The 17,993-nt window shown below is 38.4% G+C and overlaps 1 protein-coding gene across 5 annotated transcripts in view; it reads right to left on the bottom strand.

The window, feature by feature from the left end:
• CORIN (corin, serine peptidase) overlaps positions 1-17,993 on the bottom strand; it is a 313,930-nt gene that overhangs the window by 165,798 nt on the left and 130,139 nt on the right. For all 5 annotated transcript variants that reach the window (XM_086405903.1, XM_086405908.1, XM_086405907.1 and 2 more), the window contains exon 5: positions 12,860-13,041. In XM_086405903.1, the coding sequence (XP_086262029.1) occupies positions 12,860-13,041 (182 nt within the window). The remainder of the gene's footprint in view (positions 1-12,859; positions 13,042-17,993) is intronic.

The raw sequence follows: 17,993 nt of genomic DNA, 5'->3' as shown, positions 1-17,993 counted from the left end.
GATTCAATATGATTAAGATATCAAATTGACATCTTTCTAAACTGATTAATAGCTTTAACACAATTCCAATCAAATCACTGCAGGATTTTTTGACAAGCTGATTCTAAAATTTATACAGAAAGGCAAGACACTAGAACTTAAAAATAAATTTTGAATAAGAACACAGTTGAAAAATTCACACCACCAAGATATTAACACTTATGATAAAGCTATAATAATTAAGATAGCATGGTTTTGGATAGATACAGAATGGAACAGAGTAGAATCAAGAAACAGACCCACATGAATATGGTAAATTAACATAACAAAGGTACAAAAGCACTTTAATGAGGAAAGGATAGTCTTTTCAACAAGTGATCCTAGAAAAATTGGATATCAATTTGCAAAAAGAAAATACCACTTGACCTGTACTTCACACTTCATGCAAAATTTAACTCACCATATTTCAAAATAAAACAAAAAGTATAAAAGTCTCAGGAGAAATTATAAGAGAAAATCTTCATGCACATATGTAAGGCAAAGAGTTCTTTGATACAAAAGCATGTAACATACAAAAAAAGATTGATAAATTAGACTTCATTGAAATAAAAATGTCTGCTCAGTGAAAGACAATGTGAAGAGAATGAAAAGACAGGTGTAGGCTGGGAGAAAATATTTCCAAATCACATAATCAATAAAAGATTTGCCACCGAGAATATACAAAGAACTCTCAAAACTCAACAATAAGAAATACAACCCAAGGGGGGAAAAAATGAGCAAAGGAAATGAATGGGCACTTCACCAAAGAAGATGTACCAATGGGAAATCAGCATGTTAAAGATGCTCATTCACTAGTCAACAAATAAATGCAAATTAAAACCACAATGAGATACCTTTCCATACCTGTTAGAATAGCTAACACAAAAGCAATACAAATCAACCGGACAATACCAAGCACCGGTGAGATTATGGAACAACTGGAATTCACATACATTATTGGCGAGAAAGCAAAACAAAACAGCCAGTCTAGAAAACAGTTTGGCAATTCCTATAGAATAAAGCGCTTACCAATCTAGGTGTTTATCCTGGAGGAATTTGCTTAAAAAAATTTAAGTAAATGGCTGGCAATAATACTCATAATCACTAAAAGTTGGAAATAAAAAATATCCTTTAGGCCGTAGCTGGGAATCTTGCAGAAGAGGCAGCTAAGAGGACATGCCAAATCAGGGGCACTGAGTCATGGGGGCCACGCAGGATGAGGTTTGGGAAAACTTGCTTGAGCTTGGGGTACAGGCATGCATTAAAAATAAATGTCCTACAACAAGTAAGTCATCATACATAGAAATCAAATACTAATAGTAAAAATAATACTAATAGTGGATACAAGTAACAACATGAATTAATCTTAAAGGTATCACTGTAAGTGAAAGAAGTTTAGTCTCAAAAGATACTGTAATTCTATTTACATGACATCCTGGAAAGGTATGACAAAGTCTGAAGAGCAGATCAATGGGGTTGGAATGTGGGTTTGATCACAAAGAATAACATGAGTACACATTTTGGTAATAGAACTATTGTGCATCCTGATGTGTTAATGGTTATAAGAATCTATGCATGTGTTAAAATTCACAGAATTGTACACGAGAAAAAACTGAATTTTATTGTGTAAATTAAGAAGTTAAGTAAGATACTTTACACAGGGACACATACTAACACACTAATATAAACTAAAAATCAGCTTATTTCTGTCAGAAAGTCACTCTAATTTGGCCAATTAGTTTGACAGTGAAGTTTGGTTTTACCAATTAGGTAAATTCTATGTCAATTGAATAAACCAAATAAACAGCTTCAAAGTTTTGATGTATATATTTAATGCATGTGATAGCATATAAAGCTTTTCATCAAAATTTTTGTATTATCAAAGATAAATTGAAATTAACAATATTTCAGTTTCCCAATTCTTTATCAGTATATGGATTTAAACAAAGTGATCTAACTGAAAGATGTTAGATAAATAAAATAAATAGATGTTTGATAAATCCTGGTAAAATTATCAGAAATTGAGACCATGAAGACTCTAATGACAGGATAATAAATTCATGGGCAAGTAAGGTGCTTTCCAATTTTTACTTTCAAAAATAGGAGAAGAATCAAACCAAGACTCTAATAATTTTAATGGTAGATTATTACTATGTGACTTTTGATATTAACCTGGAAAGTTGCTCAAATAATTGAGGACCATTATTATGGTAAACTCCTTTTATTTCCATGTACTTAATTATATGAATCGGAGAAGGCGATGGCACCCCACTCCAGTACTCTTGCCTGGAAAATCCCATGGACGCAGGAGCCTGTTAGGTTGCAGTCCATGGGGTCGCTAAGAGTCGGACATGACTGAGCAACTTCACTTTCATTTTTCACTTTCATGCATTGGAGAAGGAAATGGCGACCCATTCCAATGTTCTTGCCTGGAGAATCCCAGGGACGGGGGAGCCTGGTGGGCTGCCATCTATGGGGTCGCACAGAGTCAGACATGACTGAAGCAACTTAGCAGCAGCAGGAGCAATTATATGAATAAGTCTTCAAGTCATTACAATCCAGAAGACAAAAAAAGTACAAATGGAATTGATGCCAAACCCTGTTCCATTCTACACAAACCAGTTTTAAAAGAAATCATCCCATCTAACACAATGAGAGATGAATTTCCAACAAAAGTCACATTTAAGCTTAGTAATTATTTATACATAGTAGACTTAAGTCACAATTACTACAGAAAGTTAATCAAAATGCTAACACTCAGTCTCATAAATGAGAGAAGTTTTTTGTAAGTAATAATTTCCATTCTCATATGTGGCTTTTTTCTAGGGTGATAAAAATAATTATAAGCATTAAAAAGAATACACCAGAATGAAATTCTGTGAGCAAAGGGAAATAGAAGTGTGAAAAGAGAAGCTATGTAATATCTGTCCAATATTAAAAGAAGAGCTTGCAAATTTTGAATGGCTGTGAGTGCCAAGTCACTATGGTATTTAAATTCCACTGAACACATTTAAAAGAGTAATATAACAGTTTCATTTTTAAAATGTCGATTATTATAATATCCTTTAGATTGTATTCTGTCAACTGCTTACATTCATGATTTAAAGTTTTTAAATATTAACTTAAAATCGTGAAAGGGATATATAATTTTTCAAAATCCTTTTAGGGTCCCACAAGCAAAAATATTTGGAAGACCATACCTCTGAATACTATGTTACATTCACAGCCTCCTCAATATGGATTTAGCTCATTTTGTTTAAATGTGCACAGAGGTTTAGACACCAAATAAACATATGGATTGAGTGGATGAAATGGAGATGGCAATTGCTTCCCAACTGCTGAGCTCAATGGAATTGAAGTTATGAAGATCGTGATGCTATTTGGCATAATGAAGTCGCAATTTCAGGAGAGATTCAGACTTTGATGAGATGATTCTGAATCACGCGTTAGTTTCAGTGGGTGGCCCAGAGTGTAGAGTTCAAACTCTAGGAAGTCTGAATTATCAGGAAATTGCCACGTTCCTGGAGCTCAATTTCAAGGATAACTGACTGAGTGTAAGGAGTTATGTCCATCAAAAGGACTGAGGTAGTATCCAGTCTTGGGAATTTTTAGACAGAAATATGAAACAGAACTAAGCTAATATTTTTATTGTGTGGAAAAAAAAAAAACCAACCAGCAATTTTATTCAGCTACCTGGTTCTATAAAGATGTATCTGCTGTGATTAAATTGATCAACATAGAGATATAAAGCTGGAGATAGAATTAAAATAGATCAGGCTTTGAATTGTTCACATGTGAATTACCAGCATTCTTGTTAGAGTGGTCAGACCAAATATTGACCAAAATAAAATAGGCTTAGCGCTATGAATTTATAATTACATATATCAAAAAAATCAAACTTTTGCTTTGTTGATAAACATTTCTGTATTTTATTATCATCTGTAAGACCACAAATGTGGATTTCTGATAGCAAGAGGCAATACTGAACAAAAAGTGGATGCCCTTGGTCTCCAGCCACTGAACAAAATAATATTCTGTAAGATGCACAGAGATCAACCCATGATATTGGGTTTCTGAGTTACCAACTTCCAAGCCATGCTATTAACTCGAAAATAGAAGAAGAATGAATGAAAGCAGGTGAGGAAAGGACATCTCTCTATTTCTGTTTTAGGAACCACTGTGCCATCTCAAGCAAAGCAATATCTGGCAGAGAATAGACACCTAATCTCAAATGATCTATAAATAAGAATTACTGAACCCAAAGAGAAGAGCTAGTACTTAGGCTCAACAAGAAATCTGTTTTATTTGGCACTGCTTCTTTAGCTGGCATGGGAAGGAGGGAAGTCAAAACAAGACTGGCTTTCACAGAAAACAGAGGAAATCCACAAGCTGAGCATTCCTCATGGTTCATAGATGGAAAGAGATTGTTAGGGACTTCAAATGATTTTTAAAACCTTCAAGTTTCAATTCACAGCCAAACGAAATTCAAGTACTGGACAAGTTGATTGTGTAGTTTATTAAGAGTTCTTCCAAGTCTTTATCTCTATCACTGCCCTAATAACCACAACAGTAACAATAGCTGTTATTCCTATGGCTTCTCTTCCTTCCCTTATCTGTGATCACCCTCCCTAACATGTTCTATGTTACAGCCCTACAGACAGATGCTTTAAAGAACTGAGAAGATATCTCTAGGAGAAGAGCATTGCAGGCAGAGGAGTTGGAACCTTAAGAGCAAAAAGGCAAGTATTCAGAGAAAAATCAGAGAGATGATATGGGCCAGATAATGAAGGGCAGGATGTTTGTGTTGTACAACTCTAGCAGGCACTGTTTACCTTGAATTCTGTGTGACTGGTGCCCCCCTGGAGTCATGAGAGGCAATGATACTGATGGAGTGCCCTGAAGGTTGTAGGGATAGTGGCTTTTATAATTGAGGGAGATGGGAAAACTTGGACAGGAGAGATGTAAATGTTTAAATGATCCCTTTTGCTTCCGTATGGAGAACAACCTGCTGGGGCAAGCAAGGATGCTAATAAGGAGGTGGAAGGATAATCCAAGCAGGAACTGAAATGACCAGAGCCAGGGGTTGTCATGAAGATAGTGAACACTGGTTGGATTATGTGTACATTTTGAGAGTAGAGACAGTAAGATTTCTGAAAGATCAGATATGGTATGGAAGAGAAAGAGAAAAGTCAAGGATGGTACAAGGCTTTTGGCTGAAACAACTAGAAGAATGAAGTTGTTACTAACATGAGGAGGGTTTGAAGGAGAGCAGGGGTGGGGTCAATACTAGATCAGGGTAGTATGTAGGACCTACTATGCTTAACACATTTTGCAGACACTCAAGTAGAAATAACTAGAAAGCTGAAAGCAGTGTGTGTGTGTGTGGTGTGAGTATATAGCACAAGCATACATATACATGCAAGCCCAGAGTTTAGAGGATGTGCGGGTTTGAGATCCATGCTGGTAGATGTCAGTGTCTGGTGGTATTTCAAGCCATGAGCCTGAATTAGATCATCAAAAAGAGGAGTGGTCCAAGAAATGAGCCCTGGGGCACTCTAGTGTTTAGAGGTGAGAGAAATGAGGAGAAAATATCAAAGGAGGCTGAAAATAGGTGGCCAGAGTAGAAAGAAATTCTGTTGGTGGCTCAGACATAAAGAATCTGCCTACACTGTAGGAGACTTGCAGGAAACACAAGTTTGAACTCTGGGTCGGGAAGATCCCTGGCAGGAGGAAATGGCAATCTACTCCAATATTCTTGCCTGGAAAATCCTATGGACAGAGGATCCTGGTGGCCTACGGTCCATGAGGGTCACAAGGAGTCAGATGCAACTGAATACGCACACAGTCCAAAAGTAGAAAGAAAACCTCCCTGGAAGCCTAGAGGGTTTATCTTGGATGAAGAGAGTGATTAAAGGTGGCAAAAGTTGGAGGAGGTCAAGTCAGGGGAAGACTGAGAACTTCCCATAGAATTCAGCAACATGGATGACAATTCCTGAAGATCTAGGGGAAAGTAGCTTTGCTTGAGAGGTTGGAGCAAGGACTTCGGAATACAGGTTGGAGGCCTGAGGGAGTGGAATAAGATTAGGGATGAAGTACAGATTTAAGAGTCATTAGTACTTATGTGGCTATGAGCAACTATGAGGTTTCCTAGACAAAATGAACAGACTATTGAGAAAAGAGGGTTGAGACCAGAGTTCTGTGGAATATCAATATTTCAGGAGCCAGGAGAGGAGGAGAGAGACTGATGTGTGGCCAGAGTATGGGAAGCAGACCAAAACAGAGCAGTGTTCTAGAAACAAAGGCAAAGAGAGTGCCACAGATGAAGGAGAAATAACCAGAGACAAAGGCCTTCCTCTGTGGGGTGCAGCCAGGTTTCGGACTTCCTCCTCCACAATCCCATGTCTCTGCTCTTACAGGACATAGTACTTATAGGCTGTAGTAGATCCTTATCAGCTTCAAAGGCTAAAGGAAGGAAGGGTATCCCTCAGTTCCTCATCCCTCTAGTGGGGTAATTTGGAGCCATATTGTACAAATCATACACTACTTCCCAGATTTTACCATGACATTAAGCCCCAGTTGACCACAATGGTAGCTGAATTCATAATTTACCTTTACTGGCCACCTTCCATCCCTTGAACCACCTTCCCACTCCTCCACTGGTCCACACTTCTCCCAAACATACGATTTGTGCTCAGATCCTTGTCTTAGGCTCTGCCTTTGTACTCATCTGTCTAGCTCTCCATGGGCTTATGAGCACTTTAAAAAGTCTGCATGCCAGCATTTCCCTGGTCCAGTGGCTAAGATTACATGCTCCCAGTGCAGGGGGCCTGGGTGGGATCTCTGGTCAGGGAACTAGATCTCACATGCTGCAACTAAAGAGATCCCATGAGGGGCAACTAAGACCTGATGCAGCCAAATAAATAAGCTTTTTTAAAAATTCTGCATTCTGTCTTTCCTTCCCAGTTCCTCACTGACTACATGGTCCATAGAACATGTAGCTTCTAAATGTCTGTTATACTGAAGCGTTTACATTTTCATAGTGCGTTATGGATTCCCAAAATGTTTTCAAATACAGTATTTTATTTAGTCCATAAAACCATTCTACCACCCAGGTATTATTCCTACTGTAAAATAAAATTGAGGAAAGAGAAATAAAAAGGGTTTATGAAACTTGCTTCAAGACCACCCAGTTATTAAATAAAACAACTAGGGCTTGAAAACAAGTCTTCAGATTTAGGTTTGGGGCCCTTAAAAGAAGCAACTATATATCAAAGAAAGAAAATGCTTTTACAACTTAAGCTGTCAATAATTTAAAATTATAAATGTTACAAAATTTGAGGTTCTAGGCAAATCTCATTATATTTGACTATTCATTGTAATGAAAAGTGTGTGGCTAATTTTGGTAACTCTACTCATCTGCCTCTGGCAAAATATTGACACTACATTAAAGTAATTTTCCCAAGTGAATTCACAACACAAAATGAGAAAGGGGTATTATGTTTTACTAAGATCTTGAGACAACAATGTACTGGGGCTAACATACTGAAGTGGTTTATCTCAACAACCAAAGCTAAGAAAGCAAATAAGATATTCGGAAAAGGAAGAGGAAAATGAAAGAATAAATAGCTGAAGTTCTTTCATGGCACCAGAGATCTATTTCTAAACTACTTTCCATACACAATTTCAGACAAGGTAGAGTAAAGGACTAGTCAGAAAGCTCAGAATGATTGATGGACCTTGACCTTTAGCCCTCTGAGTTCTCACAAGTCAACTATGGAAACACACACTAATGTTTATTTTAAAAACCTCTGAGAATAGTTTCCACAGCATTATCACGTTAGCACATTATTTACTTTACGGGACCAGGCATTGGTATAAGATAGAAAGGGTAAGACAACTGAGTATCCTTCCATATGAGAACAAAATATCTTCAGAGTTATGACTGATTGAAAAGATGCTATGACAAGATGAGTTAAATTTACAGAGCTGTGCATTGGGAAAAGCAGCTGTTACAGGTTGTGAGTTTTGGCTCAGCTCAGTCTAAAAAGGCATTTGAAAGCTCTTGTGAGAAGGAGGCTGTAACAGAGGGGAGCATTAAAAGATTAATAATCAAATCCCAGGACGGTCCCGGGATGAAAACAGAACTGGGGGGCTGATTTAAAATAATCTTGGGATAATCTTCCTGAACCTCAGTTTCCTAATTTATAAAATGAAGATGATAATACCTCAGAGATTTACTCTGGAAGCAAAGTGAGCTAACAGCTGTGAAAGCACTTTGGAAAGGAGAATGGGGTTCACAAGGTAAAAGCGAGGCTGCTGTTTTCTTGGGCAAATGACTTGACGAGTTGGAAGGAGAAAACTAAGATGGGAGTCAACTTTTAATCATCATTTGTTTCATGGGCTAAATAGACACCTGACACCCAATACAGGTCCGCAGTGCTGAATGCCTACCCAGGACACCCCCTTGCTTCCTCTGTGTCAAGTGAGACCCTTCATTTTTCAAACATTCAGAACTCCTTTATATCATTGACTCCACTTCTATTCCATTGACATTTAACTTGTGTTCTTCTACAGTTTCTGTCTGTCAGCATGTTATATGGAGTTACTAATGTTCTTTTTACATTGTTTCTCACATTCTTATATATAGATCTACCAAATTAGGCTTAACACTCCTTAAAGTATTAAATATTACTCCTTAAAGGTCAGGAGTATGAGAAGTATTATTATTATTACTAGAAAGTGAGTGAAGTCACTCAGTCGTGTCCGACTCTTTGCGACCCCATGGACTGGAGCCAGCAGGCTCCTCCATCCATGGGATTTTCCAGGCAAGAGTGCTGGAGTGGATTGCCATTTCCTTCTCCAGGGGATCTTCCCAACCCAGGAATCGAACCTGGGTCTCCTGCATTGCAGGCAGCCGCTTTACCGTCTGAGCCACCAGGGAAGCCAAGTACCTTGCAAAACATCACGCCTAACCTAGAGTCTCTCAAAAGGAGCACTACTGGCATTTGGGACCAAACAGTTTGTGTGGGTAGCTGCCCTACACCCTGCAGGATGTTTTACAGTATAGTGGGTCTCTACCTGCAAAATGCCAGTAGCAACTCTTTCTGTCCCCAGAGTTGTGACAACCAAGTTATCTCTAGACATTGCCAATGTTCCCAGGTGGAGGGGTCGCAAAATTATCTCTGGTTGAGAACCATCACTCTAGGTGGATATAAACCAACATTATCGTTACTGTAATTCCTTTTATTTTTTCATATTACCTGCAATAATGCTCAGAACTGAATACTCAATGAATATTTACTAAATAAGTGAAAAAATGAGAAAAAGACTTTCATGAGTTATATTCATAACTGGTCTTACAACATAAACCCTTATACGATTAAGGCAATATTATATAATTGATACTTTTCTACCTGGCATACAATATTCTTAGTATATGAACATTTTTAAGTAACTATGTGTGTGTGCGCTAGAAATTATATTCTCATGCATGCATAAATATCACAGCTAACAGTGGTTTTTTCCTAGCACATGCCCTATGAATATACCTGTGATGGCTAGCATACCGCTTATCTATCAAGCATGAGATGGAAAAATTATTTTAAATTCCTGGAAAATACTGCATCAAACACCGATTATCAGACTCATTTTCAGAGAATTAACTCTACATGGAAAAAAAGAGTATAAAGAATTCTAAAAAGGTTGACAAATAGAGGGTCTCAGATGAGTGTACTTAGGACATTTCTATTCTCTTAAAATGTAAGTTTTTTTTAAATATATCTTCCCAGATCTTTTCCAAAACCATCAATCTTTTCCAAGATGGAAAGATTTGTACTATCTTCTGATATTTGAGGAACACATGTGAAGTGGCATTTCACCTAGAGCTATTAAAGAATATTGGTATTACTTTGATTTTAAAAACTGATACTTTAGGACCATCATGTTATGGAACACTGATGATTTTTTATTTTCACCTCAGTGGATTCTTAAATCCTATATCAACAGGCTACTTTTTCCAAATGATGAGTAATAAAGTGTTCTTATTAAAATGGGAGAAATGTAGCTGAAAAAGAATTAAAAGGGCTTCTTTTTCATGTACACTCACTCATCATTCTGGTAGTTTATTGCTATATACAACCTTTTGGAGGGAATCCTAATTTAGTAGTAGACCTCTACTGTACATTGTGTTAAAAAGAAATAAACAAACCCTTACTTTAGGCTTGGATGAGTAACTTGTGACAGGTTAATGTCCCTCCCATCAAGTAAAACTGGAAAAGCCAGATGAAACACAAGAAACATCCATTTAAAGGCCTCTGATAGCTGGTGAGACTATTAAGAGGTGAGTGGCTAAGATCCAGAGAGAAGACAACTGTAGAACAAACAGTCTACATTCTATGTATGGATGCTTTTACCCCTTGGAACTTGCCAATTCTTGGCACAGTACTAGAAACTGAGAATCTGGACAGAGGGCCACTGCAAAGAGGCAGAGAAGCCAGTAGAACTTTTTGGTAATCCCACAGAGGTAGACAGACAAAAATTCGAGTTTTGGTGCTACCAGAGGAGTGGGAAATAAAGGCGCCGAGGATGTAGCAGGGAAGGAGACACAGAGAAGGGCAGGCCTATTGTGTGGAAGGATTTCCCCTCAAGGCTTCTGCTGTAAAGAACAAGCCAAAGAGTTAGGTAGAAAACCTCTGCAAAGCCAAGTGGAAATCTAGCAATCTTTCTGCTCTACCAAAAAAAAATAAAAATTACAACTTGGGACTGCCAAGGAGGAGCAGAATGCAAGAAACACCTTGGTTTCTCAGCAAGGCTCACCAGAGAAACGCACTCTCAGAATGGAAACAAACGAGAGGGAGGTGGAGTCTTACCGACACTGTCTTATAAACAGAGAGCAAAATCAGTGCAGTTCTTACTGGATCAATGTGGTCTGTTCCCACTCTACACTCCTGCCCTTCAGGAGAGGATCTGCTTCCCCCACTGTCAGCCAACAGAGAACGGCCCTAAACAAGGGCACATCCTTCCCAAGAAGGATCACATCCAGTGGTGGCTTCAGGTGGGGGTATAAAGACCTGGCTGACTTGTCCCAACACGGAACAAGTCTCTGAGACCATATGAGCCCCAGAACTCCCCGAGGATTTAGCTAAAGCTTCAGTGGGCCTGGATCACATTTCAGCTTCTGCCTCCACCTAATCCTGCCTTCTCTCTCCTCCTTTACATAAGTGCTGATACCTAATAAACACCCTGTACAACAAATTCCATCTCAGTGACTGCTTCTGAAAGACCCAGCTTGTGACAGTTGCAGGAGTGGTCCCAGAAAGCAGGCAGTCTGATGGGGTTATTGATCTGGATCACTCACTGCTGGCATAAGTGTGAAGTTGCCATTATTGATGGTAGGTGGAGACAGACATTCCCTGGCATCAGGGGGTGGTCCAATTGCTAAAATCATTATCAGAAGTGAACTGGAATACTCTACCTAAAGAAAGGAATGCACTCAATGGGGTGACACACCAAGTATTTGGCAAGTAACTATAAGGACAGTGGATTGGATGACTTAGTGCTAAGCACCAATATTCTAGAAAAAGAACTCAAAACTGCAGGCAACTGTAACTCATGTTGTGGAAGCCAAAGGGCCCTCCTAGTAATTTAGAAAGAGGCTTTCACAGCCTCTGAGAATCTGGAAAACTGAGGATTGGAAAAGATTAATAATACTAACCCATTAAAATTAAGACTTTCTATTCCATAATAGACACTAACAGAAGAAAGGAAAGGTAAGCCAGCCAGTGGGAGATCTTTACAATGCATACAATGCAAATTAGGAACAGACAGACAGACTACCCAATCAAAAAATGGGCAAAATACTCGGACAGACACTTCACAAAAAAGGATATTTAAATAACCAAAACAGCTTGAAAATTCAGCCCCAATCATTAGGAAAATGTAACTTAAAACCACAAAGAAATACCACAACATTACCATCAGAATCGCTCAAATGAAAATGATTGGCAATACCAAGTTTTGGGGAGAATTTGGAGCAAGTGCAACTTTCATAGCTAGGAGGAATATAATGTCCATAACCACTTTAAAAAACTGTTTTGCTGAACAAATACATAGCCATGTTCCATCAAAGACATGTACAAGAATAGTCCTAGCATCACCATTCACAGTAGCTGGAAACACCTCATATGTCTGTCAACAGCAGAGTAGAAAAATATATTGTGGTATAAAACATATTATTGTTTAGTCACTGTCATGTCTGACTGTTTGCAACCCCATGGACTAGCCCACCAGGCTCCTGTGTCCATGAAATTTCCTAGGCAAGCATACAGTAGTGGTTTGCCATTTCCTTCTCTCAGGGATCTTCCCAACTCAGGGATGAACTTGCATCTCCTGCACTGGCAGGCATGGGCAGGTGAATTTTTTACCACTGAGCCACCAGGGAAGCCCATAAAATATATTAGAATACCATAAAAAATGAGAATGAATGAACTACAAGAAGATGAAAGTACAGTGAATCTCTAAAACATAATGTTGAGCAAATGGAGTTAGACAAAAAAGGCATGCATACTGTACGATTGATACCACTGATATCAAGTTCAGAAGTTGGCAAAATTACCTGAGGTGATGGAAGTCCGTATAGAGGTCTCTTTGGGGAGGGTCAGATCACTGGTAGGAAGGTTGGGTTTCTGGGTTGCTGTTACTATTCTATTTCTTGATCTGGGTGCTGGTTACATGAGTCTGGTCACTTTATTAAAATTTATTGTACTAAATGCGTTATTTGTGTATTTCCTAGCATGAATTTCAATAAAAACTTTAAAAAATGCAACAAAATGCAGACACCTACATTGCTTTTCGTTTTCCTGCTGTGGTGAGAAGCAAATCCTGCTGACATTGCTGTTTTCACTTTGGTTTCTAAACTGTGAACATTTGAGGAAATCGGGCCAGGAGGCATTCACCATTCCCAGGACTGACTCACAGCCCTCTTTTGCAGACTCACAGAAGGATCTACAAGGCAGGAGTCCATGACTAGAAGAAAAGAGAAAGGTGGAAATTAATGTTTTTACAGACTGTTTCTCAAAATAATAATTAAACTAAAGAAAAGTTAGCCACCCATGCTACAATAATACCTTAATTTATATTTACTATAATCAACAATTTGAATTGTCAACAACAACCTTCAACCCTGTAACAAGCATTTTAGCCACCTCACTGTCATGATTCTAGAGGGAATAAACTAGTTCCATAACAGATCATCTAACTCTCTCTTGTAGAAGGATTTATCCAAAATGATTTTTTTTTTGAGATTTCTTGTGTTAAGTAAACCTGTCAACCAAAAAAAAAAAAACCACTCTACTTACTGCCATAAGGAAAAAATTAACATGAAAATGAATGTCCCCAAAATGAAAAGGCAGAGTAGATCACAAAATAGGTTAATCTCATTTCTTTATCAAACCTCTGAGAAATTCAAATTATCTCTGAGAGGCAGACAGAGAGAAAGCTGTTCCTTAACCTACACTGTCTCCTTAGAAAAGAAAATATTACACAAACAAATGGCAACTCTGAAACCTTGTACAGTAATTTATCTTTTCATTTCTATGCTATCTTCTGCAAAATAGCAAAACACAAACAATTGTCCACTAGCAGTAAGGTAATGATGCTTTGGAGTTTGTCTTTATTCATCTGACATGCAATCAAACACTGCTGGATCCGAGTTCCTGTGTCTGGGGATGGGGACGCTACAATGTCAAGGTCATGGACTTGTTCTCCTGCAGATCCAGGCAGCTTTTTCTACTTTGCAGCTATGGGTTGCACCTCTCACCCTAGCTGGTCATCTGGCAAAGGCATCTCAAATGATTTTTATGAAAACAAGGAAAGAAAATATATATGTCAGTCAAAGCAAAGCACACACTTCAAAAATGCAGGGTCAATAAGAAATTTCAGAATCATATAGTATCAGATTTGTAAGAAATCTTAATCAACACCTCATTCAAATCCTTCATTTGAGGGAAGTCTAGGGAGATTCTGAGACATACAGCTTTGTAACAGATGAAGTGGGAAGAGAATCCAGATTTTTAACATTCAACTCATGCCCTATCTACCATCCCGTATCATTTATTCTCACATAAGGACCTAATAATTTGGCTTTAAGAACTCCTTGATCCAACAAATACACTTATAATTCCCCACTCATTCATCTATAGATCACTGGAACATAAAGGGATGTGCCAGCCACTGAGTTAAAACAGAAAGGATCAAGTCTATGAAAGGATCTTGAGAGTGAGACCTTGTTATACATAAAAATGTGGGAAAAGAGTACTCAACAATTACATTTAGATACAAACATTTTTGTCCTTCTCAGAAACTTGTCTTAAAATTAAGTAAATTTTAGAATCCTAATATTCACATAACTATATTAACATGTATCCAAATTTGTTAGTGAAGATGTAAGAAGAAGTTTTGCATTTGAAAGAATTAGCTTTAGACATAAAATATGAATTAGTCCAAGCAAGTATCTCAGTGGAAAGGAGACACCTGATTGCCATTCAGGAAATAAATTAGATATTCATAGAACTGAAAATTCTGCTTAAATAACATTTTTGAGAAGATTTTCTTTCCTAGATCTTATTCCAGAGACCTTACATATTTTCTCAAATAAAACCGAGAAACGTGGTTGAGGAGTGTGGGGAACACAGAATTCCCATGCAATTGCTTCTACTTTGCTAGGCTCTAAGTGCTATATACACATTAACTCATTTCTCACTACAGTACTACACCAGCAATACCATTACTGTCATCTCTACTCTACAAATAAAGAAACTGAAGCACAGAAAATATATGAGATTCTTCCAAGATCACTGAGTTAGTGAGTGTCCCAGCCAGCATTCAAACCCAAGCCAACCGATTCAAGGACTATTAACTACTCTATTACACATGAGTCCTTACTTTAGGAATGTATGTCCCAAAAGCATAACTCAAGGTTAATTCAAAACCTGGTATGCACTTTCCCAGTGAACCAACCATATACACAGTGGTTGGGTTCTCCCATCACTCTACAAACTTCTACTTAATCTCCAATCAATCAGTATTTGCCAAAGGGGCTAAGAAACACTAGGACAGGGTGAAGGCTTTTCTCTTTCTTTCCCAGGTGTAAGAGCCCACAATAGAGCTACACAGCAAGCTTGGTTTGGTTTCAGCATTCTTCCTTTGCTTCCTAGTCCCTGACCTGTGTTTCAATGTCCTGACACCATCCTGCCCACCCCACTCCAGCACCCCACCTGGAAAGCCCCCTCCACCAGACCATCATTGTTTTAGTCACTTGGTCATGTCCAACTCTTTGTGACCCCAAGGACTGTAGCCCACCAGGCTTCTCTGTCCATGGGATCCTACAGGCAAGAAAACTGGAGTGGGTTGCCATTTTCTCCTCCAGGGGATCTTCCCAACTCAGGAATGAAAGTTGTGTCTTCTGCTTGACAGGCAGATTCTTTACCATTAGCACCACCTGGGAAGGTATCAGTTCAGTTCAGTTCAGTTCAGTCACTCAGACTCTTTGCGACCCCATGAATGGCAGCACGCCAGGCCTCCCTGTCCATCACCAACTCCCGGAGTTCACTCAGACTCACGTCCATTGAGTCAGTGATGCCATCCAGCCATCTCATCCTCTGTTGTCCCCTTCTCCTCCTGCCCCCAATCCCTCCCAGCATCAGAATCTTTTCCAATGAGTCAACTCTTCGCATCAGGTGGCCAAAGTACTGGAGTTTCAGCTTTAGCATCATTCCTTCCAAAGAAATCCCAGGGCTGATCTCCTTCAGAATGGACTGGTTGGATCTCCTTGCAGTCCAAGGGACTCTCAAGAGTCTTCTCCAACACCATACTTGCTGCTAAACATTTTTCCCCTTCCTACCATCAAAGCTACATTCCCCAAGTGAGCTGATTGAAATGAGACTTTCAAAGAAGAAAAGAGATGAAAATAACACAGAGTAGTACATAATAATAGATGGACACTTCACCCTCCAGAGGTTTTTGGCATCATTAGAAGATTGCTTGCTGGACCAAAGGAATCTCTGATGGAATTCCAGGTGCCACTTACAGAGGGAAAAGTCATCCCACATTGTCATGGGGGGAAGATCACTGTGAGGCTGAGTAGCACTTGGGGCCCAACTCTCCCAGGTGTTTCTTGGACCTTTCCTCAGTTCTGAGCCCACATATTCTTTGATCACTCCACATCTTCATTCAGAACCTTCTATGGTAAAGGCGATGAAGGTTCACACAGGGGTCCAGCAGACCATTTTCACTCTAAAGCTGAGTCTATAACTCAGAAGCTCACTTCTTGTCATTGACCCTCATCTGAGTTATTTTCTGCAGGAAATCACAAGCTACCCCTCTGAACTTTTCATGTTGCCCACGCCTCACTATCTGATCTTTGGCCAACAGTTCATTCATACAAGACTCAGTTTCATCATTTGAAAAGTGAGGGATTTGGAAGAGCTGATTTTTCATAGTCCTTTTACCACTGACATTCTGTGAATCAAAATTCACTCTTTATAACACAATACTTCTCAGAGGAGTGGTGATAATCCCACCAGCTTTGCTAAATTTCAAAAGGTAACAGATATTTTTTTTTTTCTCGAGACTTGATCTGGGAATATATAGAGACATTAAAATACCATTAGGCCTTCCATTCTAAAAATAGGGCCTAAGAAAAATGTCTAGAGTGTTTCCAAATAGCTCTCTTAAGAGGTGTAACCAACCAAGACCCATAGGCTTTAAATTGCCAGATGAGGACATGTGAAATAGTGATGGGGTATTAATAACTAGCAGCCCTTTCAAACACTGAGCAAAATGAGGAGCCATTTGTTCTTGCTTTGCATGAAATTCAAGTGCCTACAAGGGGTTGAAGCATTTTGCTTTTCATCACATGGAACAGTGTGTTGAGACAGACCACACTATTTTGGAATATAAGTGCTGATATCCAAGCAACAAGCAGACTGACATCTGAAAACAGTGCTCAGAACAGGGAAGGAGTCAGATTTGGCTATCAGGACACTATTTTAGAAAAGGTGATTATTTTAAATGGACATTTGAAGGGTATTTCATGTTGTGCAAAATCCCCTTAAAACATTTCAACTAAGGCTTAAGCAGAAAATTCTTACCTCTGTAATTTTGTTGAAACAAATACATACAAATATAAATACTTCTACTATATATTAATAATGAAGTTTTTAGGGGATTTCCATTAGGAATACTACTCAAATTATCTCTCTGTTAATACAAAAAATTATAGACTTTACCTATACAATTTTAAGCAAATTTATCTACTAAATTTCCTGTATTTACAATTTATATATATATATATATATATATATATATATATATATATATAGTACCCTTTGACCAACATCTCCCCATTTCCCCACCCACAAATTTACAGATTTTTACAAAAATAGCTCTGATAAAGACATAAAGTTAAAATTATTGAATAAGCTATAGCCACATTGTAGGCTTATATAATAGCTAAAGGATTTTTAGGTTTTATAAATCACTTTTTTCTAACTTTTTAGGTTTTTTTTGAAATATGGCTCATGTACAATATTATATAGGTTACAGGTGTACAATATAGAGATTCAAAACTTTTAAAGGTTATATTTGATTTATGGGCTTCCCTGGTGACTCAGATGGTAAAGAATCTGCCTGCAATGCAGGAGACTTGGGTTCAGTCCTTGTGTTGGGAAGACCCCCCGGAGGAGGGCACTCCAGTATTCTTCCCTGGAGAATCCCCATGGACAGAGGAGCCTGGCGGGCTACAGTCCATGGGGTCCCAAAGAGTCGGACATGACTGAGCAACTAAGCACATGGTGCTTGATTTACAGCTATAAAATATTTGCTATATTCCCCATGTTGTACAACATATTCCTGTAGCTAATTTTATCTAATATTTAACTTTTTACTTTAAACTACTTTTAGAGACTTACAGAAAAGTT

This window comes from Bos grunniens, chromosome 6, assembly GCF_055505025.1.
Source record: "Bos grunniens cultivar Pamir isolate PY7600 chromosome 6, Bosgru_T2T1.0, whole genome shotgun sequence".
NCBI classification, from domain to species: Eukaryota; Metazoa; Chordata; class Mammalia; order Artiodactyla; family Bovidae; genus Bos; species Bos grunniens.
The sequence above is the reverse complement of the archived record's forward strand: the minus strand, read 5'-3'. Positions and strand labels throughout refer to the sequence as shown.